Raw genomic sequence first — 25,510 nt, 5'->3', positions numbered from 1 at the left:
AACTCTTGACTTTGACTTGACCAGAGCTGCATGTGATTATCATAAAGTGGGCATGTCTGTAAAGGGGAGACTCGTGGGTACCCATAGAACCCATTTTCATTCACATATCTTGAGGTCAGAGGTCAAGGGACCCCTTTGAAAATGGCCATGCCAGTTTTTTCTCGCCAAAATTTAGCGTAAGTTTGGAGCGTTATTTAGCCTCCCTCGCGACAAGCTAGTATGACAAATATGACAACCTAAAAATCGCAAGTTGCATTAATTCGTTAAAGAAATTTGCATTAAAGTGCTATTATCGCATTACCTTTGACAGCCATAGTATGTAGAAATGATTATATGCTACTTTGTAGTTTTTAAATCATAAATATTTACATTTTGAAACGACTTAAATATACACACAGATCTTTGGGTATTGTTTTAATAATAGGGTTTCTGATAAATACCAATAGAGAGGGTACCGTAAGAGTAAGTAACACTAGATCCTTAGATGGTGTGCATGTGTGTGCGCTTGGGGGTGGGTCAAATTGACATAAACCCAGTGAGAAGCTCTTAAATTCAGCCTGCATCAGCATCTATGCCTCCCCTCACACACACACACACACACACACACGCACACACACATGCACATACACACATGCACACATCCATCCATCCAGACCGTCTTGCTGTTATTGATGAAGCCACCTCTTTATATGGTAATGTCTTTCACACCTGAAAGGCATCAGGAGGGTATGATCGCTCTCTCTCTCTCTCTTTTTACACGCACACACACACACACACATGCACACACACTCACTATATACTATACCTCTTGCCAAAAACACACGTGCACGCCAACTATTACTCCCATGAACTCCATATATTCACACCCTCTTTCTGCCTCTCACCAACGCGCACACAGCTATGAGGAGCCCATTAACGCTGATGGAGATATGTATGCGGCTCACATCTGTCACACGTCGCTGCCGTGGCAACACCAGCTGCTGTGGTTACCGGAGGCCTGCTTCTGTAGTGTTATGGGATTTGGTTATTACAGGATAGCTAGCTACCTGTGTGCAGAAATACGTCCCTTTGAGGACAGACTACAGAGCAATAACACTCCACCGTTTGATCTGATAAGTAGACTAATTACAGACAAATTACTGGTTTGGGGTGAAAATTACCAAGTGACTGGGATTAGTTAAATTGATTATATCCTCAAGAGTGTTAACCCCGTTTGTTTTGGTAGGTTAGATAACTGAAAAAGCAGAGCGATCATAAGCTCTCAACATCTAGTTCACCTCAGATGTACCAGTATCTCCTGATGTGGGGCTTTTTGATTATGTTGGGCTTAAAAGGGTTTGATTGACAAAATTGGTTCATTAATTAATATTTTTTTAATTTTGCATCTAACTGAAAGGGTGTGGGTGTTTTGCACAGCATAGTTATAACGATTGTTACTCTTTATATTTGGAGAATAACAATGATTGTGCCAGGTATTTAGATTGTGATTATGGTGCTGCACATTGTACCTTCCACCGATGCAATGTATGAGAAATACATTGTAGGGCTGCAACTAACACTTGTTTCCATTAATGATTAATCTGTTATATTTATTTTCTGTAAAATACCCTCAGAAGTTATAAAAGCGGCATCTTGCCACCAATGTCCAACAGTCCAAAACCCAAAGAAATTCAATTTACAATGATATGAAACAAAGAAAAGCAGCAATTCCCTACATTGAGAAACTGGGAGCTTTTCTTATTTGTTTTTTTGCTCTGTAAATGATACCTGATGATCGTTGCTATTGATTCATTTTCTTTTTATTGACTTATAGGGCTGGGCGACATGGCCAAAATCCTCTATCACGATATGGGTCATTTCATATCTCGATAACAATTTATATCACGATATAGCATGTTTTCTGGTAATTCAATAGATAAATAGTCTATACAGTATGTAATAACCACATGGTAAAGCCTATTTTTGTATACCCCTGTGTGAATTAAATACTTGACAATTGAGAAGTACCGAGTATTTTATCATTTTAAGAACTTGAGTGCAAAATTAATTTAACGGTTCAAGTGAAATTATAGAGAAAAAATAAATAAATATAGTCTTATCCTATATCGCAACAGAAATGACATATAAAAATATATATGATAGACATTTTTATATCATTTTGATGGTATATATCTTCATATTGCCTAGCCCCATTGACTAATATAATGAATCAACTACTTGTGTCTGCACTAGAAGACTCAGTATTTCATTAATACTACTGCTCAATTACAGTCAACACTTCAAATCACTAGTAATCTGATGTTTCTCACAGATGAAGTCCGGTTAAATACAGTAAATTACACTAATACTTTGTCGAGGACTTTGTAATCTGACTTGTCCAGGTACAGAGGAAATATATGAGTCATTTTCCACCTATATTCACCACAAACTCTATTATGGTGGTTTTATAAACAACATATGTCAGATAATACCATTTACTTCAATGCAATTACAATACAATACGAGTTGTTCATTTTTGGCGTGACATTTTGTCGGTGTAAGATACAGTGTTTCAAAGCTATACTCACCAGGCTATTTGTTAATGTTTATGATGGTTAATACGATAAAACTGTATAGTTAGACTTGGACAAGGAAGCTGGTTTGTTTGCAAAGAGAGAAATAATTCTGGATTGACAACTCTTGGCTTTCCAAGTAACAAGCACTAAAGTTGGCCAACCACTTTCCCTGCACTGTATCTGTGATCCCAGCCTTAATAATGTAGATTAAAGTCAAACATCTTTATACTGTGTAGGCTGCTGGCAGCTGTTTAATCTACAGACAAATCTAGGCAGACACATCAATGGGTCTGCTAATATAAACAATTTTAAGTGCATATAATATATATCTAACTTCAAAAAACTCAGTACAGATGAAAGCAATCTCAATAAATCTCAAGTTGCCAGTAAGAGGTCCTCTGGGAGTGAATATATTCACAAACATGTCCTTTTTTGGTTTCATTTTGATGTCTGAAGTGGAAGAGTATATGTTTCACTTTATAAACATACATGGTTTTGACGTGGAGCTGATCTGAAACAGACACTTTGTTGGTGACTACACAGAGTGACCCACTTTCCTGCTCTGAACTGGACCAACCAAAAACAGATCACCCTGCATCCATTTATGATTTGGGCGTGGATAGAAGGGATGAATACACATACGCAGACAGATACACAGGGATATACACACTAGTAGAGCGGGGCAGAGGCCTTAAGTGAGTACAGCTGTGTAGCCAGATGTGCTTTTGAGTCCTGTGGTTACAAGTGTGTGCGCATTTTGAGTGCGTAAACCTGAAAACCTACTCTGCTCATTCTAATCCCTCAACAGAGCAATCTTTTGCTTTGTCTCTCTCCCTCTCTCCCTCTCTCTCTTTCTCTTTCTCTTCAGCTGACTGAGTAACAGCATAATGAAGGTATATGGACATGTGACCTGAAATGGACTTCAATTTAATTTGAGCCACATCAGAAAAACAAACCCACAGATGCTACATACTGTATATACTGTATATATGTGTGTGTGTTTGAGATTACTCTTGAATGATGGAATGAATGAATGAGGTACCTTCTCTAAGACATATAATGGACAGCTGATAAAAATAGCTGCACACAAAAAAAAAACTTTATTTGCACTAAAGGCTCTAACACACCAAGCTGTATTTCGGACAGTTTGGGGCTGTCGGTGAGCGTCTGTCGGCCTAGTTTTTGTGGTGTGTCCTGCACTGTCAGCTCTGTCTGAGGTTTTTCGGCGGCGGAGCCCGTCGGTGAGAGAAACCTCTCTGATTGGCTGTTCAGCTTAAATGAATCAGTGCAGGAGAAGAGAAACGGATGTTAAGAAAGCAAGCCAACATTTAAATTCAAGAGGGCACACAGAAGGCTCTTCTCGTTTTTCATCTTCATCTCATCTAATCAATCCAATACACGGATATTTTCACAACGACATGGCCATCTGGAATGAAGCTAAGTGGGGAGTGAGAGTGGTGTGAAAATGATCCGCAAACGCCACTTTGTTTGATGTACGTATCAAAACAACGGCTTGTATATCCGCAGTCCTCGGTCTTCTGGTTTCCCTTTTTAAATGACGAACCGCTTCCTGCTGGTGTGGAGAGTTATTTCATCTCACGAAGGCGCAGAACGTACGTCCTAACTGGCCGTCGGCTGTCGTCTTTGCGATGTGTTCGAGTACAACTTTTTCGCCAAGACAAAGGCGACATGAAGCGACACAACGGTCCCCCTTCGTTGACGCTAGTTCTTTGATGTTGGGCTGGTGTGTCTGGGCCTTAACACATAGTTGCTTATCCAACAAACAAGTGGATGAGCACGCACAACCACCGGTTTGTCTCCTGTTATCAAATATCATGACATTTAAACCTAGTGACCAATTCTAACATGGACGCTGGTGTGTGTGTGTGTGTGAGTGTGTGTGTGTGTGTGTTTGTTTCTGTATTCACAGAAGGCTCCAACTGCCACACGAACATGCTAAATGCCCTACAAGCGCAACACACACACACAAACACAACTGCAGACATCCAAACAACTAAATATTCAACAGTAAGACCGGTGAAGGTCATCATTAGCATAGTATTAACAGCCCTGTGTGTGTGTGTGTGTGTGTGTGTGTGTGTGTGTGTGTGTGTGTGTGTGTGGCTAGTATGGGTCATGCATGATCTATCATGTAGTAATATCCAGGGAAAGAGACAGGTCTACATGGTTCAGAGGTGTGTGTGTGTGCGTGTGTGTGCGTGCGTGTGTGTGTTGGGGGGTTGTGTGTTTTTATTCTAGCTGTGAGGGGTCACATATGTCCCAGTGTCCTGTGGGAATAACACAGGGCCTCATGCTGACAGCACAACCGGAAGGGACACACACACACACACACACACTTGGCTGAAGTGCTGTTCTGGCACATTTGGTGAAGGAGAAGGATTATTAGGTCACATGCTTCACCAAGGACACTTCCCCGACACAAAACACCTGCGTAGGTCAGTTCACTCTTGTAAGAAGAGTTTGAGGAAGAAACCACGCTGTTAGAAACCCAAATATTGTAACTCACATCTTGTTGGGTATACAAAGATTCAACAGGAAAGTGCATCTTAATTTGGGGTTCACCTTCACAGGTTGTTTTAAGTGGACGAGTTATACCGTGTACCATATACCATGAAAGATCTAATTGACATGCTTTATTACTTATTTTCGGACAATTTTGGCGTCTAACCATTTAGTTGATTTAATCGACACATCTGTAAAACAGAGTTTCTCCACAAAGAATCACACAAAAGCACCACTTTAAATCTTGTGTTTACCAGAGATGTTTCTTAGAAATACGTCATTCAGCATGAAAAAGCATTAAAAATGACTAATCGATTAAAGAAATCTTAGCTGACTAAGACCAAAACAACAGATTAGTTGACTAATCGTCTTAGAGGGGGCAGCCCTAGTTGCATTGTAATTCATTCATCCAAGAAACCCTGCGCCAACTGATCCTGAATCAGTTGAGGAATCACGAGCAAGAGCTGAGGAGGAAAACTTAATCAGAACCACAAAATAACACATTTAATAACACATCTCAGAGGCACACGGTCACTCTTCTGACTGTGAAATTACTATGAGAAAACCCAGTGTGCTGCATGCACGGTGTAGCACACACTTGTGTATAAACTCCCACTTCCTCCTCAGTCCATTTTCCCATTCATACTTTTGAGTCTGAGTGAATCTGTGAAGCACACGGAGACGAAGGCACTAAAAATGTATTCATTGACAAAATCCTAGAGCCAACAACACATATGTTGGTGACCCTACAACTGTTTTAAGCCTGCATACCATAGTTTTGTGTACTAGGTTCAATGATACTTTTAAGCCAATTTCCATATCTGTTAAAAACATACTCAACTCAATTTACGTTATCTGCAGATATGTTTTTCACAAAGACATACAGCACCTACACAATTACAATACTGTATGTGCCTGTGCTTATTCTACACTGCCATAAAGTTAACCACAATGGGGAAGCTTTAATCAGCCTGAACTAAACCCAACCTCACAAATAACATTTTAATTAGTGGTCTGCCCACCGGCAGCCCCCATTAACCCCCACCGTTCCCCACAATTTCCAACTGTCATGTTCTTGAGCTAATGAGAGCCCACTGTTTCCACCTCTGTCTCTGTTTTACTGGCCGTACAGTGAGTCTCTCTGTCCCTCTGTAGCCCTATATCTGACTCCCCACTCGCTGGATGCACTTTATTAGCCCTGTGGTGCATAATACGTGCTTACTTGTTACCAATTAACTCCAAGTCTGATGTGTGGCCCCACTGCATTCATAACTAAAACCCAGTCAACTGCAGCAGAAGAACATTGAACCCAGAGGCAACATGTTTTAAAAATTATGCAGCGTCAAAAGCCCTGCCAGAAGGACTTTCAATATGTTTTTTCTATTTTTCTATTACATTAACAAACCAGCCAAACCAATGTCAAAAACAAAATGTACTTATTTCTCTATGATAATGTCTACCTGACCCAAGCACAACAGCACAACATGCACAAAGCGTCTATTTAGTGCATTCTGGCTATTCAGTATGTCGCAAGCTAACAAAAAAAACACATGATGATGAATTTGTATTGTATATGATTTGATACCATATCATAAATCAACTCACACCACTCTGGGGCTCATGATCTGCCTGTTGAGATTGAGAATCACTGTACTAATGGAATTAAAATTGATTCTATGGATTAGCCAAAGAGAAAAAGAAATCACCTGTCAAAGAAAATTAGAAAAAGCAGCAATCTATCTATCTATATGGATTAATATCTGCTCTAAGTGGTCGATGTCTCTCAGTAATCCATCATGTTAACTCCCTCAAAAGGAGAAAAGCAATATAGAACAGTGAACTCATTGATTTTGGTGATATGATCAATCGGGAGAACTCCAAGACAAAAATTGAAATAGTCTTATCTGTGTCATCTGTTATTTTGTTTTTGGCACCGTGTCAGTAATTGATTCACAGCTTCAGATACAATAATTATCCTGAATCCCAAAAGCTGTTCAGTCTCTGCTTTTCTCCACAGCTGGTCAGATGAGGGTCAGACAAATTACAGCATCCTCATGATTTATGAGAACAATAACTCTGACTACACAGCAACGCAGTAAGCAAGGGAATGATTAGAGGCCCGCTCTTTCATGAGCAACCAAGTTAATATGTGTCACCGTGCAAATGCCACAGTTAATGAAGGAACAGGTTATTTTTGGAGGCTGTGCTACTGAGCAAATCACCACTGGGTGACCGAACAGGTAGTGCAAACACATGCAATAGGATTCACATACACATTCATACACAGTGCCTGTTGGCATGGTCCACTTGGCTTCCCATAATAAGACAAACAGACACACTAGTTTTTACCTTGCTGGAGTAAGGTCCAGGGATGAGCAGCTTCAACGCTTGTCTCTTCAGCTCTGCCAGTCTAGCGTTGCAGTTCTCACACCATGTCCCTCTCTCACTGCCAGGGGAACTTCCACTGCCTGAGGCCGGCGACCCCGTCCCAAAACCCGGGGAGCCACCCAGAGAGCCAGGTGATTCTGTCCCAATCCCCGGAGAGATGGTCCCTGGTGATCCAGAGAAGGACCCTGGTGAGGAAATTCCTGAGCCTGGGGACGGGGTGCCCGTGGAGCTAGGCATGGAGCCGGCACCCTCTGGGGCGGGGCGTGTGCCAGAGCGGGCGTTTTCCTCGTAAGGCTTTCGGTACCATGTGTCCGGGAAAAAGGAGGCAGATTTGGTCGGGGAAGTGTCGGGCATCTACGAAAAAAAAAAAAAATGTATTAAAAAAGATTTTCATGGCAGACATTTTGACCTGTCATAGCAGGAAAAGCACAGGTGTAAATAATAATATCAATTAATATTAATAAATGGATGGATTCCACATAGGTTTTGCAATTCAATTAAAAAAAGTCTATATTGTGTGAATATGTGCAACATCCCACTCATCCCATTTCACACAACAGGTTAGATGAGAATAAAATAATGAGGAGGGGGTGAGGGCATGTGTCTTTTATCATGCAAATTAGAAGTCAAACTATTTGCATTTTGCCTGTAAAGTAAAATAATGGTGTGTGTGTTCACTGTATCCACCTGGCTATATTCAGTAGGCTTTCTACTTTGTTGAATTTAACAAATCATCCATTGTTTGTGGGTCTGCTCACAAACAAATACGTATATATCTGTCTAAACTAACATTGGGGAAATAAAGTCAGACAATTACAAACACGTAAAAACAGGAAGAAATGTTAAAGCGGACCGTTTTTTTGTATTTCCTTTAGTGTTTTATATAGTTTTTTGCGATTGTAAAGTTTGGCACGCTCTCAAACAAAGTTAGTTAGAGCGGAGCTGGAGTGGAGTCTGAAGAGTTTGGTTCAGTTGACCAATCACAACAGAGTGGGCCAGCTGACCAATCAGAGCAGACTGGGCTTTTTCGGTAGGATTGGAGGAGCTCAAACAGAGCGTTTCAGACCAAGGGGGAAAAGAGTAGCTGCAGCACAGCAGATATGAGAAAAGTAAAGCATTCTGTGAACATTAAATCATGCAAACACGTTCTAGTAGAAACCCCAAATACAAGTATTGACCTGAAAATAAGCATAATAGGTCCTCTTTAAACCTTTACTGTGATGGTGCTACAGCCCCAGTCAAGACAGCCAACATATTGGATGCTCCTATTACCATCTAAATAGGATTAAGTCAGATTCCGTGTGGAGACCTGTGTTATTTTTCTCTATTCAGACGGCCACACGGGAACATCAAATGAGCCGCAAGGAGTTGAAAATTAGATCTTTTGCGGCTGGGTAAATCCAGTCAGAGAGAGCAGACCCATTGATGTGGTGGTGGCTGCAGAGGTTGGGTACTATAGCCACTTTAATCCCTCACAAGGGCTATAATAAGGAAGCAACGAGTAGGCTGATATAGGTGGGAATGCTCAATCGTCTCCAAGTGCAGAGGTGGGTATAATTTGAGACCAAGCCTATGGTATAAATTAACAGTAATTATGCTGTAGGCGGCAGGCAGTGACACAGGTGCGAGTGTAATACCTGCTTTGTGCTCAGTTTAGTGATAATTACGAGATGTGGGAGATCTATCAGTGAAATGCATGCCACTGTTGTGACACCAGAAGCAGTGATGTGCGAAATGTGATCTTCACAGAGCACTCAATCCACAGCATGAGCAAAAATCTAATAATGAGCTTTATGAGTTGTGAGCAAACTACAGTTTCCTATTAAAATGGGTGGGTGTGTAGTGCATGCATCATTGAGTGGATGATACGTTTCTTATGTTTACCTATATATAGGTATATATAGGCCAACAGTGGGTATTTTGTAAAAAAAATAAAATAAGGTATATTAAAATTATAAATTGAACTTACAAAATTGTTAAAATTGTAGTTTTAATTGATTTAATTGTGAAAAAAAACTTATAGAAAAATATGTAAAAATATTCTTTAGAGGAGGGATGGAAGCATAATCTTAACAGGTTAATATAAAACTTTTTTATGATAGTGTATTACTATGTTTGGGTAGTGACACATTTTGGGAGAAGAAAAACATTCCAATCCAGTCTGAAAATACAATACCAAAATTGACTGTACTTTCATTAGATATGTGTACCCTAGATATGGTACAATATATATATGGACAAAGATTTGGGAAGAAAAGATACAAATTTCAAAATGTTTACAACTCAGACTTTGCACCAATTCGGTAGAATGGCCCATATGAAACAGAGTTGTGTCCACTCCTCTGGGCTACTGGATGAATAACCTACCCCATATTTTCTGCTCCTGCTGCTCACAGACCTCTCCTTGGTCCCTGACAGTGAAGTCATGTTGGAAGTGAGAGAGGAGGAGGAGGAGGAGGAGGAGGAGGAAGAACCTCTACTGCTGCTTCACATTCAAAAAGAGAGACCACCGGATCGATTTCTATTAACCACACACGCCCCTAATAATAATGTGGAGGCAACCTCAAGCCACTTCCAAACGCATGTGGAAACCGGTTACATCCAAATTCCATCACCAAGAATTAAAAAAAAAAAAATCCTGGATGTTTTTCCACCTCTGGAGAAAGCCCTCGAATCACTTCTTTAAAAAAAAAATGCACACAGGTCGTGTGAGAATAAAGCAGACCGCTCCCTGTCAGCAGAGTGAGCTCTCTGAGGCTCAATGAGGCTCTCTGCTCAACAGCGCTCCGGACTCAGCCCTGCCTCTCTCCATCAGCTCCATCAGGTAAAACAAGACCTCCTCCTCCTCCTCAGGGGCAAATTCACTCTCATTCCCTACCGATAAACTCACGACTCATTAGATGGAGTCAGATCTCTAGCCGGTGCAGACTTCCTCGTTGTTTCTACTTGTTACTATCCTCCTGTTGACTTCCCGAGGCTCCGCACTCTGCTGCAGCCAGCAGCGGACTGAGGAGACAGGACAGAGGCGCACATCTGGATGAGGGGCGGGGCCACCCTACCTCTCATCATCATCAGCCACAGGCCAATACACATCCAGAGGTTCCAGAGGAGTGGCAGGTATAGACTGATGCCTGTTTGAAGGGGAGAAAACTAGACTTGTAACATTATTAGATAGATAGATAGATTTCCTTTATTGTCATTGTACAGGCACAACGAAATTGAGTTTGCAATTCCCCATCACATACACGATGCATTAAAAGATTCAAGATTCACTTTATTGTCATTTCACTTAGTATTTGGATACACAGAAGGAAACAAAATATTGTCTCTCCCAGCTCCCGTCAGTGCATTAAAAAGGATAGAATAAATAAGTATTAAAATTAACATACCTAAAAATAACAACAGAAGAATAAAATAAGTAAACATTTCAGACACAATTTCATACAATTTGCAGTCATACACACAATTTGCAGTCGTGTTTAGCAGCAGAGAAAAGTGCATTTATGTCCATAGTAAATGTCTTTGACATTTGACTAGCTTTAAAAACTGTTTCCCTGTTGATGCTGGTGCTAAAAGACAGTCTATAAATAAATATACTGTATAAAAACAGCTATGAGGTTAGTGACCAGTGTCGTTGTATGTGCAAACTGTCATAAAGGGCAGTAAAAGTAAGTAGACAATCTAAAACAATATAAAAGACAATGATTAAAATAAATAATTAAATGCATAATAAATAGTATAATCAGTCGGCATGTGCAATATCATAAACAAATTCAGTTCAAAGTACAATTGCAGTCAAGGTTAAAGTGCCTGTCGAAATACAACAAAATAAAGTGCATCTAGTCCATGTAGTTATGGGAGGGGGGGCTTTCATAACTACCATAACTCCATAACTGGGGGGGGGGGCGGGGCAAGCGAGAGAATAGGCAGCACAGGTGGGGGCGTGCAGCACAGGGGTGTTGGGGTGTTGTTATAGGATAATGTGCGTTTAAGTCACGGATTAGTGGTTAGTAGAGGTTTTAGTGCACTGACGGAGTCATAATGCTGTAAAATCAAAGTAAACTGAAACAAAGGAATCATTTTAGGCGGTATTTCTAGATGGAATATCATTAAATTTACTCTACCAATCTACAGGTTTACCCAAAATAAAGCATACATTATTTCCCCATTTGAGGTTTATTGCTGACAGTGTAGCGAAAGCAAAGATACAGCAAATATACCTTTAAGTAATATAACAATTTACAGAAAATACAATTGAACACTTCACTGAATTAATGAAATTAGAAAAAACGAAACAAGTAAAACATTAAGACTTCATTGTTTGGTCAGAGTGGGGTGGGTGCGTTGGGGGGAACTTGGACTCATGATCTCAGGATTTCTAAAACCCAGGCTATGGCTCTGGGCACTTCCTCTTTAGGCTACTGATTAGTAGTACTGATTAGACTTAAAAGCCTTTGGGGATTGAGTTGATGGAGAAGAATAAAAGCAGCAAGTTACAGAGGAATGTTGTGTGAAGCTTGAGTTTATGAATGTAGACGAATGAGGCAACTCATGATGTCTCTAATTTTTGAACATTCAACATGTGAACTGACTTTGTCAAAAACAATTCGGGCCCCTGCAGTAACCACTTCTTTTTTCATGAACAACGTGCCCTCTAGAAAGGTGACCTGGCTGCAACCATCTCTGTCAGTCAAAATCCCAGTCTAAATGGTCCACTACCTTGCCCTATGTCAAGTCAAGGAACAGTTATGTAGGAAAGTATGAGTGTAGGATTAAGATCCAAGCCTTTGGAATCGTGTTAAAATCAAGATAAGAGCAGTAATATGTCGGCATTAACTTCTAATGTGTTCTTGTAATGGAAGAGAGACATGCATAAAGTCACAGAAGTGATTTAGGGTCCACTGTGTTGTAAAAGAGAGCAGTTTATGAGTAGTTACACAGTGCCCTCTACTGTTGTCATACAGTTATTGCTGAAGACACAAACACCAGCAGCTGAGTGAATAAAGCATGTTGGACTGCTTTAAACATGTTATGGTAATAGTGACATTTTTCACTTTTTCATTTTTATAGAAATGAACCGTTACATTTTGCAGCACTAATAGATATCTTTGAAATAAAAAAGGAAAGGTTTTCTCACACCGGCTATATTACAAAAAAGAGGCACCATTTAGGATGGGTATTTTACCATTTACAGTCACAGGCCTTTTTTCCCACAAAATAGGCTGCATTTTGACATGTGGCAGTAGGAAAAGCACAGGTGTAAATTATAAAAAATAGTGACGGATGACTTCCATGTAGCTGCTTCATTTCAGGGTCCTGGTAATGTACAGTAGTGGCTCACTGCTGGGATACTTGAATGGAACAGAGCCATTGTTCTGCAGTGTGTCCATTAATTCCTGATAATGGTACTTAAAAAGAGTCCCAGTCCCAATCTGTTCACGGTTCTAAATTAATGCGCTGGCCATAAAAAAAAAAGAATGAATATCTTTTTTTGCAACACCGAGGGTCCATGAACCCAAGTATAACGTTAGCTTTCTATTGGCAGTTTATTGAGGGAAAGAGCAGATGCATAACCTACATGGGAAAATGTTGTGTTTTATGTATATCATTACCATTAATAGGTTATACAACATAAATTGTTTAACAATTCAATATATTGCAGTATATAAGGCGATATATTGTGATTTTTTCAAATCTAATTTCAGGAAAGCAGTCATAGCACAAAGAACACACCATATACAAAATCTGAGTTAAAAAAAGATGTTTATTTTTTATGCAATCAGAACACATCTGTATTTGCATTTATCACAGACCCTGTAACATCCAACATCAAGGCACTACTTTGAGAGGGTGCATGTCTTTGCAAATGCAGTAAAGTATTGACTGAGTTGAAGTGGCAGTGGGCAGAATATTTTTGGCATCATTGGGCAAAAACTCCATAATAACATTTCAGCATATTATAATTCAAGTGTTCTGAGTGATAACTAGACTTCTGCACCTCCTCATGGCTCTGTTTTCAGGCTTCTAAATCTAGCCCGTGACGGGAGACTTTAACCAATCACAGGTCATTTCATTGAGAGAGCGTTCCTATTGCCTGTGCTCCGGTCATGTGACCGGAACTTGGCGTTCCTTCACCAGATTTCCCAATGGCAGCGGCGTCACAAACTTTCTCATTTTACAGCTAAACCGTGCACTACAAGATGATTCTGAAAACATTTGAGGCGAGAAATAGGCATTAACGTAACATAATCGGAACATAATATTTATTCATGTTTGATCAGCGCGGCATAGTTTGACCGTTTGGTTGGAGTTCGCGAGTGATTGACAGCCGGCTCTCATAGATGGCAGCTGGACAGCAGACCTCAGATCAGCTCTTACTGCTTGTTTTCCTCCGGTATGTGAAATCTTGCAGATGCAGAGGCACATGATTTTTTTTAGGTTACCTGTTTCATGTACCAATGTCACGATATAGCGACCGTTTTATAAAAATAACTTTTTTTAATCATATTTGCTCCAATCTCGCCTACTTCAGCTTTAATCTTGGCACGTAAACCTAGTTAAAAATAGATACAGTGTTTTTGAGAATCGATACAGTATCACAAAACATAATATCCCGATATTCAATATTTCTGATATTTTCTTACACCCCCAATTGTTATGCAAAAATGGCAAGGAAAGGCGAAGGCAAGCACCCAACTGGACTATGCACACACTGTAATAAACCGGAAACTGTCAAGCATGTTCTTATAGAGTGCGACAGGTATGACGAAGAAAGAAGGGAATTAATATCAGGATTAAATGATGGAAATATTACATTGGGGAATCTGTTAGGAAAGACATCTATAGGAAAGTATACAATCTTCGGCTGTGGCTGATGGGCAAAGTTGGCACCTTGCATGGCAGCCTCTGCCATCAGTGTATGAATGTGTGTGTGAATGGGTGAATGCTGATATCTAGTGTGAAGCGCTTTAAGTGGTCGGAAGACTAGAAAAGTGCTATATAAATGCAAGTCCATTTACCATCTAATTAATTATATAAAGGCAACGGGAATAATGGAGAGAATTTATTTATTTATTTTCAAATTACTATTTTTTTCCTGCCAATCTACTGCAACACACTCCAGCAGTCCAGTAGGTGGCGGTAATGCACCTCTAAGCTGGTTTGCCAACCGCCAATAAACACCAAAGAAGAAGAATAAGAAGATGATTGAAACCACAAATCAGGGACTTCTACCAGGGCACCATAGAGAGCCTCCTGACAGGCTGCTTCACCACCTGGTACGGCAACTGCACCAACGTGGACTGTAAGGTAGTGATGGCGACCTGAAGCCTCATGAAGCTTTGAAGCTTTCCTGCAAATTGGTTCGGAAAAGGGTTCATTTCTCGAGGCTTCATGTGCACACGAAACCACCTGGTGGTCAAAGAGTGTAAAACAGGCAGATATGATCTTAACCATGTGATAAGATGTGATAAGATAAGATATTCCTTTATTAGTCCTGCAGTGGGGAAATGTGCAGAGTACAGCAGCAAAGGGGATAGTGCAAAAAACAAGATGCATCAGCTAACACAGTAAAAAAAAAAGAGCTAAACAAAGTGTAACAAAATATGAACCATTTAAATAGAAGGAAGTATAAAAACATAGGAGCCGTGTATACAGTATTGACAATAAACAAGACTATTAACAAAATTGCACAAGTGGAAAATGATATTGCACAGTGAGAATGAATGAATGAATGAAATTCCACCTGAAAATATCAGGTTATTGTCACTTTTTGGTGTGTAAGTGGTCTATTGGGAGCAGTGCTGGTTGTGGTCTACTGGGACCACAGATCTGTGATATACTGTATTTTGCGTAAGTAAAGGCTGTTGGGAATGACTATAAACAATGAAAAAAATATATATTACCATGTAAACAATTTATATCTATATAATATATAATATAATGTATATTTTCTAGTAAGTATATTATGAGTATATAACATACATATATAATAAATTGTAATTGTTTTATTCATCTTAAGTGTATAAACCAATCCTTTGGTCAATAATTGTATTGTATTGTAGTGTAATATAATATAATAATGGTTTATAATGGCTTCGGACGTCATCAATGACGTCATTGGTCTAAAACGATACAAGCCTCAATACGCGCATCGCGGAAAACTTCCTGGATTATTCGACACACGCTCCGAAGCCTGCGGTGCCTCAGGAAGTCCCTCAGGGTCATTAAGGACAACGCCCTCTGGTAGCAGATACAGGACCCCCAGGACTCTCACCAGCAGACTGAGGAACAATTGTTTCCCCCAGGCCATCAGACTTTTAAATAGATAGTTCATACAACACTCTCTCCCTCACAAAAAGTGCAATAAAAACAAGTGCAATACATCAATCAATGCAATATGTGAAATATAAAAAATGAAAAAAATATGCCTGTACAATATTTTTATAGTTTGCAACCTCTACTGCTCCCATATATATATATATATATATATATATATATATACACATAGTACATACATAGTACACTATAGAAGCATATATACATATATATATATATATATATATATATACATACATATGTATGTATATATATATATATATATGTGTATATATATATATATATGTATATATATATATATGTGTATATATATATATATGTATATATATATATGCTTCTATAGTTACCATATACCAAGTATTTCCTTTATTATTATACTGTATATTATTTGTAAATACACTATTATTTTTATTTTTATTTTATTATTATTTTTTGCTACTTAACTTACTGTTTTCTGAATGGAGCTTGCCAGCAAAAAGTATTTCACACTATTGTACCTGTATAACCGGTGTGACAATAAACATCTTGAATCTTGAATCTTCTAATTAATTATTTAAGGGCAACGGGAATAATGGAGAGAATGAATGAATGAATGAATTTATTTATTTTCAAATTATTTTATTTTTCCTGCCCAGCTACTGTTCTACACCCCAGTAGTCCAGTAGTCCAGTAGTCGGCGGTAATGCACCTCTAAGCTGGTTTGCCCACCGCCATTAAACAATAAAGAAGAAGAAATAAAAAGACGATTACCAGCAACTACTACTAAACAGCACTTACAGCTCATGTGACATGTACGGACACGCGTTACATGTTTGATTACTAAACTTCATCGCTGTTTGGAAGCTTGAAGCAGTGGATGTGTGCAGGAACTACGATGCTTGACGTGTTTACTGCAGCTGGTAACTAACCATCCAAACAAAAGGGCTAAATTACACATCTGTTTAAGAAGGTGAGTGGCTCAATGTTGTGTTTCTGTTGTGCCTGAAGGTAAAACTTGCCAATCGTGTGTGAGGGTTCAACTCAGTCTCTGGTTTGGAGGCGTGTGTGCACTAAAGATAGCTGCATGTGAAACGCTGAGTAATAGCTCTAAATGAATCGTGCAAACCTAGATTACATTAATGAACTCTGTAATGTGTGTCAGCAATAAACAGCTGCATCTGTTGCTCTGGGTAATGTTTGTTTACTAATTGAGCCTGCTTGCTACATAAACAAGCTGCAGGATGTTCCAGTTTGTTTGCCAACTGCCTGTCAGCATTATCTCTTTAGGCCTAGCTAACTCGTGTATATTATGGTGGTTTAGCTTTGGTGTTTGGTCTGCAAATGTGAAGTACTTCAATGCTAGGTCGTCTGTGAGAAGTTGACCTGACGTAGCGGAGGAAGTGTTGTAAATGTGGTGTCTTATCTTGGACATATGACGTTAGGAAACGTCTTTCTAACTCCTCCAAAGATCTGGTGTTATTTGGTGCCGTTTCCGTGGCGACAGGCTTTTAGTATGTTGGTGAGTTTACCTGGCAAACAAAATGCAGAGTGGCATTTTATCTGAGTGCCAACATGGCCTAGCATTAAGTGTAAGGCGGAAGTATGTCTTCGGTAGGGCCCAAGTGTTGCAGGGTGGTTAAACAATAACCCTTCCTCTCTCTGTCTCTCTCTCTCTGCTGTCACACAGCTGTCAGCACCAGCTCTGGAGACTCAAGTCCCTCCAGGTGAAGGATATCAGTCCTGATAAATGTCATACCTTGACACTGATCTAATGAACTCAAGGGAAGGACTGCACCAACTCATGCAACAATGAAAGGTAACCCAACATGTCATCTTTTCACTCTCTGAATTCTATTCAATTCAATTCAATTTATTTTTGCATAGCGTCAAATCACAAACAGAAGTTTTCTCAAGACGCTTTATATATAGAGCAGGTCTTAGACCGTACACCATAGTTTAGAGACCCAACAAGATCCACCAAGCGCGCTGTGGCCAGGAAAGACTCCCCAATTAGTGGGAAGAAACCTGGAGCAGAACCGGGCTCAGGGTGGAAGGCCATCTGCCAAGACCGGTTGGGGGTAAATAGAGATAGAGATAGAGATAGAAAGAGAGAGAGAGAGAAGCAACCACAATAATAGCCCAGCAGCTGTAATAACTAATACAAGTAGGACTAATAACACAAAACCTATACTAGTGGATGTAAAAGAGTGATAATACAACTATCGGAAGTGATATCATTGGGTCGTCCTCAGACGGGCTTTCAAGCGGAGCTTCCAGCTATCTCAGTCCACCATACATCTGGATAGCTTGCCAGCACTGTCCAGCATCTCTCCTCAGTACGTCCATGTATGTTGGTGTGGGAATTGCTGTGAGCAATTAATAAATAACACTCCTTTCGAAATTGTCAACAGCTTCAAGTTCTTAGGCATCCATATTTCTGACTCCCTCTCCTGGTCCCTGCACATCAGTTGTTTCATAAAAAGGGCACAACAGAGACTTTATTTTTTGAGGTGTTAAAAGAAACATGGTATGTCCACAAAAACCCTCATCAACTTCTACCGGTCCACAATAGAAAGCATCTTAACTGGATGCATACTGGTATGGTTTCGCAACATTAAATCATATGACCACAAACTCCTGGAACCGTGAAAACAGCATCTAAAATTATTGGATCACCGTTACCACAGTTACAGCACATTTTCACCACTCGCTGCAGGAAGAAAGCACTTTGTATCATGCAGGACACAAGTCATCCAGGATATACTCTTTTCTCTTATCTCCCTTCAGGGAAGCGCCTACAGAGCATTAGAGCTCAGACCTCTCGCCTCAGAGACAGTTTTTACCCTCAGGCGGTCAGACTACTGAACAGTAGCACTAAATGAATGCAGAGCTGTGGATTGTTTTATGGTTGTTTTATAATTTTATTCTAAAGTATTGTCTTATTTATTGTAGTATTTATCTAGTATACTATTTATAGATTTTAAGGGCTTGCATTTCATTGCATTTCACTGTACACTGTACTTTTAAATGCATATGACAAATAAACTTGAAACTTGAATTAAAAAGAATCTGCTAAATCTGTGAATGATCTTTTAGGTGGATCTCGGAAAACTAGAAAAAGGGAACCTAAAGGGACCACAGCAAAGGAAGTTGCCTCAGACACGGTTTCGTCTCAAGCCACGGAGGAGTCAAACACTGTGCCAGGCGGTGATCTCGCTGCGAGTTCCTTACTAACTACCCCAAAAAGATGCAGGGGACGAAAGGGACGGACACTAGAAGCCCACTTAACCTCCACACCAGTCCGCGGCTCCTCCGCTGACATCCTGTCCAGCATCTCAAAGTCCTCTACCAGAGCAAAACAAGTGGAGCTAGAGTACACTGAAGTCATCACTCAGTTAAAGGTGTTTGATCATATGTTTACTGATATTGTTTCCGCATTTTGAGCCCACAGATTTTGCTGTTAATTTCCGTGATATTCTTAAACTCCTTTTTTGATATCCATTCTGTTGTAGACATCAGAGGTAGATTCGCCATGCTGCCAATCGAAATTTCAAAGCAGACGTAGGAGGGCTCATGCTTCCCAGCCGAGACAACTTAGAAAAAGGGGGACAAAGGAGCAGACCAGCATTATAACCAACGGTCCTCCAGCGAAGCGTCGGCGAAGCGGGACGCAGAAGGCGGAGACGGGGGATTTACAGAAGGAAACCACATCTCGGTCATCCAGTCGCTCTAGACCAAGATTTGAACTGGAGAAGCCTCATTCAGCAGAGCAAGGTAGCGTCTTCTTCATGCCTGTCTCATGCATAGTTGCCATAATACTTTTAAGAAATTTGAGATGTGTATTTTAGGAGGTCATCACTCTCACAACCCTGTGTGGGGTTGTTTTTGCTAGTGTAGCTGCTGCTGCTTGTAGAGCAGCTCATGTTTTTAAAGTCAGGTGAGCAAAATGATCTGCTCTAATTCTGTGTTGTTGCTGCCCCCCCACTCCTACCCCCTACACCCCCCTTCCCCCAAAAAGACGAGTCTCTGCTGTCTTCAGATCTATCAATAGAGCTGAGTCACAGTGAGGAACAGCTGCCATCTTTGTCCTTCCAGGAAGATGAGGGAAGTGAGGAGGATGAGGATGAGGAGGAGGAGCTACCAAGTTTCTTGATGCAGGTGGACCAAAGTGAGAGCGATTTCAGTGGCTGAATGTTAATAACCTCTACAAGGACTAGACATGGTTTGGATTGTGTGTACATACTGTATACTTTAAGTGGATTGTTTTTGTTTTTCAGAGCCTCCGTCCATTACGGGAGGAGCGTTTGTGTGGTACAGATATAGAAATTATCCATTCTGGCCTGCATTGGTGAGTGCAGAAACCTGTGTGTATGATTGATTTATCATAAGGACACGCTTTTATTTAAGTTTTTTAGATGGAACAATATGCAATTTCTTACAAAGATTTCTGGCTAATACAGAAAATCAGCAATTCCTCACATTTGAGAGGCTTGAACTAGTACATTTTTGCTATTTTTAAACACTTGTTATTAATGCAGGATGACAACCACTCCACTTGTCTTAATCTTTGCTAAGGTGCTGGAAGAATCAATGAGTCCAAAAGATGATAGAAAAGATATCCGCACACTTAGATCTATGCAGCATTTCACTTTATTCTAAGCTTTCGGTCTGTCGGACCTTCATCAGAGCATACACTCACAAACACTTGTTATTGAAATTATTATTACAATTTTCTGTCATACAACTTAAACTGATTAGTTTGATAGACTCATCATTTTAGCACTAACAAACACTCTGCTAAGTATAGCCATGCAGTTAAACTCTATCATGAACTTCAGGTAGATGGCATCCACTGGGGAAATTAAATGAAAGACCATTATTGGTCTGAAATATTACTGGTGACCCAAAATCAGACTTGTGGTCACTCAAGACTTTACAAAATAGCAAACCCTGAAAGCTTTAATGGTTTAAAATTTTTAAAATCTGCACTATTTTTTTTTTTCTCTCTGTAGGTAAAAAGTGTGAATCGTAAGCAGAAAAAAGCCAGCATCATTTTCATTGATGACCCAATGATTCACAAAAAGAAAGGGTAGGAAATAAATTGCATTTTTCTCACTTTTGTTTGTGAATGCCTCTGCACTTTTAAAATGTATAGGCTTGCATCGTTGGTTTTGAGGAACCGTAGGCCATTGAGTCTCTGCAAATCACACTTTGTGATTTTGTAGAGATCACCTGGCTATCGGGGATCACAGCAGTGGTGTCTTAGTATTAGTTAAAATGAAAAGTCATGCAAGCATCCTGTGCAACTAGATGTGGTAGTAAAAGGCCCTGTACTGTATAGTCTGATGTGATGTAATTAAACCGGGCAGCACATATCAAGATATTTAAACAAAAAAATGAATGAGTGAAAGGTTGGCACACTTTCAAATAATCAGGAGTTTGGTTTTTAGTTGTGTGTTTGTTCTTCTTGAAGGTTTGCTGTGGCTCTGAAAATCCTGAAGCGTTTTGACTGTGAAGAAGCCCATGAGCTGGTGGTAAGAATTGATCATAAAGTATATACTCAATTTTCGAAAGATATCTTGACACAGTGACAGACCATATATGTTTCTCATTGATTTTGTTATAGTGTAAAGCCAAAGAAGAGTATGATGCTGTAATTGAGTGGTCCTTGGAGCTCATATCAGACTACAGAATACGGAGAGGTAAATATAATCCATTTAATGCTTCTGCAGACAGAAACGGATAAAGGACAGTGATATTTGCATGCATTATGTATACAGTATATATAAACAATATTCTTCTGACACCACTGAATTATTTGCAGTACTAAATCATGTTTTGTCTTTTGTAGCCTGTGGTTCATTTTCTGGCTCCTTCATCGAGTACTTTGCTCACGACATGAGTAAGTTTTGTTGTACAATATTTGTTAACAATGGCACCACAGAATGAAACCTTGAGTACACCTGCATCCCTTCTTGGTCCTGATGATGCTCTTTACCGCCCATCTTTAACTACTCCAGGCTATCCAGTGAGGAGGAAGTACCCGCAGGCAGCCTCAGAGAGACTAACCATTGGCAGCGATACAGCGACGGAGGTGCTGTGTGACGATCATAAGAAGGACAGCTTAAGTGAACAGCATGAGGAGGTCAGCAGGAGTTCAAAGAGGCTGCTGCCAGACCGGAGTCATGCCGCCCACAACCGCGCTAATGAGAAGCTTGTATATTTCATCGTAAAGCAGCGCATGGTGGAAGAACGCCTTCTGGTGAGATTAATGGAGCCTATTGTATTGATGTTGTGGATAAGCAAACACTTTCTCTATACCAGTAGAGGTTTTACTTGGATATGTATTTACGTATAGGAAAACAAATATGTGCAGGTGCAGTCCCCCTGTCATTGCCATGTAATTTGACTAGATAAGCCAGTTCACCTCTTGGCCCAGGTCTCCCTCGGAAGAGATTTTATCTCAAGGGATTTCCTGATTAAATAAAGGTTAAATAAAAAATCACAAAATATTTTAACTATTCATTGAATGATTTTTTTTCCCCCCCATGTCCCACCAATATTTTTCATGTAATGAGAAACACATTTTAATGACTGTATCTGAAATTGGACATGAAATATACTTTACTTTAGCAGTTTAGCTGATGACTGTAACATTACAAGGCCAGTTAATACTTTAAATTTACCATTGGGCTTTTTCAATAATGTTTTTGGGTGAATATTTATGAAAGTAATCATTTTGTTTTAGATTTCTATATATATGTTTTTTTGTTTATTTTATATTTGACATTGATTGACAACTCATTAACTCTGCTGTTAATGAGTGCAAGAGAAACATTCACTGTGCGATTTTAATGTCGTGAATCGAGACCTCAAAACACTAAATGTGGTTTATCCTTTTAATAGGCCAATATACCAGCTGTGCTGCAGCACCTCTTTTCACCCTTTTTTTGAAACGCTCTGTTTGAGCTCCTGACCCCAACTCACCCAAAAAGCCCAGTCTGCTCTGATTGGTCAGCTGAACCAAACTCTTCGGACTCTGCTCCAGCTCCGCTCTAACTAGCTTTATTTGAGGGCGTACCAAACTAGTCATTATGAAAGTATGTTACTTTGTGACATCACCACATTACGAAAGAAAAGGCAGGACTTCAACCGAGGCAGTTCAGAAGAAGTGGACTTTGGGCTTTGTAACTTTGGAGACCTTTGACATGCACAAAAACCTATATCTAACACACTAAATGAAAGGGAAAAAACACAAAAGCATAATAGGTCCTCTTTAAAGTAGTGCATGCAAGATGAGCACCCATCCCTGGATGAATAACCCCATCCTTCCTGTGTCACATCTCCCTACAGGCTGTGATCCGTGGGCAGCAGCAGTCCAGATGGCTTCGCTCCTTTCTGAGTGCCAATCGGAGACGGGTGGTGAACATATACCTGGAAGACGACCAGCAGTTGGACCAGGTCTATTGGTACCTGAATGAGCTCTACGCAAAGGCCGTGGAAACCCCCCCTTGCCTGGCTGAGATGAAATACATGGAGCGTGTCCCCTTTGTCCTGGATGTGCTTCTTCCTGAGGTGAACTAAAGCTTTGATCAGCACTTGTTTGTGTTATTTTTTTTTTTTTCAATTATGGTATGGTTTGTGATATGCAGTTCACAGTTTATGTGGTGCAGGTGTTGTAAGATTATTGTCCTCCTGCGCAGGCCATCATCCATGCCATAGCTGGGGTGGACAAAGTCCCAGTAAAAAAGGCAGAGGAAAAGTACCTAAAAGGACGATGTATTAGTAACAGGTAAGAGGTTGACGTGTTAACCTTTCATGGTTTAAAAGGAAAAATTTTTTACACAAAATGCTGAATATGATCAGTGACTGTTTTGTTTTTTTTCATTTCAGGGAAAGACAGGAATTTGACCTGATGATTGAGCGTCAGATGAGGAAGAAATCCCAGCATCAGAACACTTCACTTGCTTCAGTCTCTGACCCCATCAGTTAGAAGACTGAGCATTGTAAAACTAGAAACCTATTTTTGTATTGCTTTTTTTTAATGTTTTGTTTATGGGCAATGTAGCAGTGTTCGTTCGTGTGCCTTACAATCAATGATGACCTAGTGATGATCAGTCAATCAGTGATGATATCACAATGATCCAACTCTGCTTTGCCTCTCTTTAAAATGCAACACTGTAAATTGGTTAAAAGCTGTTCTATAGGGGAACTCACAGAAGCTGGTGTTAAAATGTCTACAGTAATAATGATAACAAACGTCAGACAATCTGATCCCCCTATATTACATAACTGCATAACTGTTTGTATATACAATATATATACACTGCCAGATTCCTCACAGAGCTATTGCACATTAAAGAATTGCTGTCTCTATATGCTTGTGTGCTTTTTTAATATATATTTATATATAAACCATTTTGACCAACGGTAAAGGCTTTCACACATTAAAGGTCATCATCACAATCAACACAATACCCCTGTTGATACATGAACCCAATAGCACAACCACTAGGGGGCCTAAGGACAAACATGTACCCTCCAATAAAGGTGCCTAGTGTAAAAAGAAATATATATTTATAAAACATTTTACTCTGTAGTCCATTTGCCACATAGCTTATCGAAACATTTGCCTCTGCAGTGGTCCACAACGTCCCTATTAAACCCATGTACCATATAAACCCACTGCAACTTCTTTTTTAAATACTTTTTTTGTTATGCGATGTTTCTTCCAATGAAGCTGCTTGTTACATAAATGACTTTATTGTAAATTGTAATCAGATTTGTCAATTCTGAGTTGGCGAAGCACGTGTGAGTACTTTTAGTACTCTCAGATGGTAACATTTTTTTGGTCATTTCTACTCCTGTTTTAGGTAAATACAAAATTAATTTGTCAAATTGTGGTGATTAGTGTTCAAATATGACATATATTAGAATATAACTTGAATTAGAATTATTGTTTCTTTAGAAATCAAAATATGAGTTTTAGTATGCTAGCAAACGGACCAAAAGCATCAATGCAGTAGCTGCATGGTATGGTTCATTGCAATGACCTAAAGCATGATAAGCATGTATAGTTTACTTTTTTTTGTTTATATTATTATACTGTTAAGTAGACAGTATTGTGTCTATTTATCTTTATTTTTTAATTAACATTTTTACCTGGTTGGCTTTAAGGGGAAGCTAGAAAAAATCTGTCTGGGGTGGATTTAAATTAATATAACTAATTACTTCTCTGCATGATCAATTTATACTTTTCATGTTATGTTAGTGCACCATATAAAGATTTATTTCATATACAGTAGTTGAATAAAATATTCTGTCTTTGTCTTTTAACCATAAATTTGCTGATGTTCCCTTTTAAAGGTCACATATTATACTCCATTTAAACTAGTTATTATAGGTCTCAGACACCTCCAAACCATGTCTCTGAATTTTTTTTTTCAAAAAAACAATCAGATCATGCATTCCAGCATGTCTCTATAACCTCTGTTTCAGCCCATTTCCAAAAGTGCTGATTTCTGTGTCTGTAGCTCTGTAGGTCTCATATTATGCTCATTTCCAGGTTCATAGATGTATTTTAATGTTGCACTAGAACATGTTTACATGCTGCAATGTTCAAAAAACCCTTTATTCTTCTCATACTGCAGCCTGAGTCTGCCTGCCTCATAGCCTAATTCAGCCTCTGTCTGAAAACCCCTGATTCACAGCCTGTCTCCTCCCACTCT

The 25,510-nt window shown here is 39.5% G+C and overlaps 2 protein-coding genes and 1 long non-coding RNA gene across 11 annotated transcripts in view; 2 read left to right on the top strand and 1 right to left on the bottom strand.

The window, feature by feature from the left end:
* The window catches only part of LOC141753860 (uncharacterized), a 78,140-nt gene extending 70,196 nt beyond the window's left edge, over window positions 1-7,944 (top strand). For all 7 annotated transcript variants that reach the window (XR_012590532.1, XR_012590528.1, XR_012590529.1 and 4 more), the window contains one exon: window positions 7,532-7,944. This is a non-coding gene — a long non-coding RNA (uncharacterized LOC141753860). The remainder of the gene's footprint in view (window positions 1-7,531) is intronic.
* kif26ba (kinesin family member 26Ba) overlaps window positions 1-10,946 on the bottom strand; it is a 114,224-nt gene extending 103,278 nt beyond the window's left edge. The window contains exons 1-2 of the mRNA XM_074612473.1: window positions 9,834-10,946; window positions 7,428-7,820 (exon numbers count right to left, since the gene is read on the bottom strand). Coding sequence (XP_074468574.1) covers window positions 7,428-7,820; window positions 9,834-9,893 — 453 coding nt within the window. The 5' untranslated portion in view covers window positions 9,894-10,946. The remainder of the gene's footprint in view (window positions 1-7,427; window positions 7,821-9,833) is intronic.
* Window positions 10,947-16,525: 5,579 nt separating this feature from the next.
* Window positions 16,526-24,158, top strand: LOC141753845 (PWWP domain-containing DNA repair factor 3A-like). 3 transcript variants are annotated; one of them, XM_074612445.1, is made up of 14 exons: window positions 16,526-16,752; window positions 17,470-17,598; window positions 18,879-19,183; window positions 19,295-19,556; window positions 19,801-19,950; window positions 20,060-20,130; window positions 20,795-20,871; window positions 21,256-21,316; window positions 21,409-21,484; window positions 21,634-21,684; window positions 21,803-22,044; window positions 23,136-23,357; window positions 23,486-23,574; window positions 23,676-24,158. In XM_074612445.1, the coding sequence occupies exons 2-14, from the start codon at window positions 17,592-17,594 to the stop codon at window positions 23,773-23,775; spliced, it is 1,713 nt and encodes a 570-aa protein (XP_074468546.1). In that variant the 5' UTR covers window positions 16,526-16,752; window positions 17,470-17,591; the 3' UTR covers window positions 23,776-24,158. The 3 variants fall into 3 exon arrangements, with proteins under 3 accessions (XP_074468546.1, XP_074468561.1, XP_074468556.1); XM_074612460.1 differs by having other exon boundaries at window positions 16,535-16,752; window positions 19,822-19,950; XM_074612455.1 differs by lacking the exon at window positions 16,526-16,752 and adding an exon at window positions 17,278-17,301.
* Window positions 24,159-25,510: the final 1,352 nt, after the last annotated feature.

This window comes from Sebastes fasciatus, chromosome 2, assembly GCF_043250625.1.
Source record: "Sebastes fasciatus isolate fSebFas1 chromosome 2, fSebFas1.pri, whole genome shotgun sequence".
Classification (NCBI taxonomy): domain Eukaryota; kingdom Metazoa; phylum Chordata; class Actinopteri; order Perciformes; family Sebastidae; genus Sebastes; species Sebastes fasciatus.
The sequence above is the reverse complement of the archived record's forward strand: the minus strand, read 5'-3'. Positions and strand labels throughout refer to the sequence as shown.

Excerpts from the sequence above, each read along its gene's own strand:
- LOC141753845 (XM_074612445.1), top strand. Across the intron at positions 21,485-21,633 it reads AGACTACAGAATACGGAGAG|CCTGTGGTTCATTTTCTGGC; the intron begins GTAAATATAATC and ends TGTCTTTTGTAG. Across the intron at positions 23,575-23,675 it reads GGACGATGTATTAGTAACAG|GGAAAGACAGGAATTTGACC; the intron begins GTAAGAGGTTGA and ends TTTTCATTTCAG.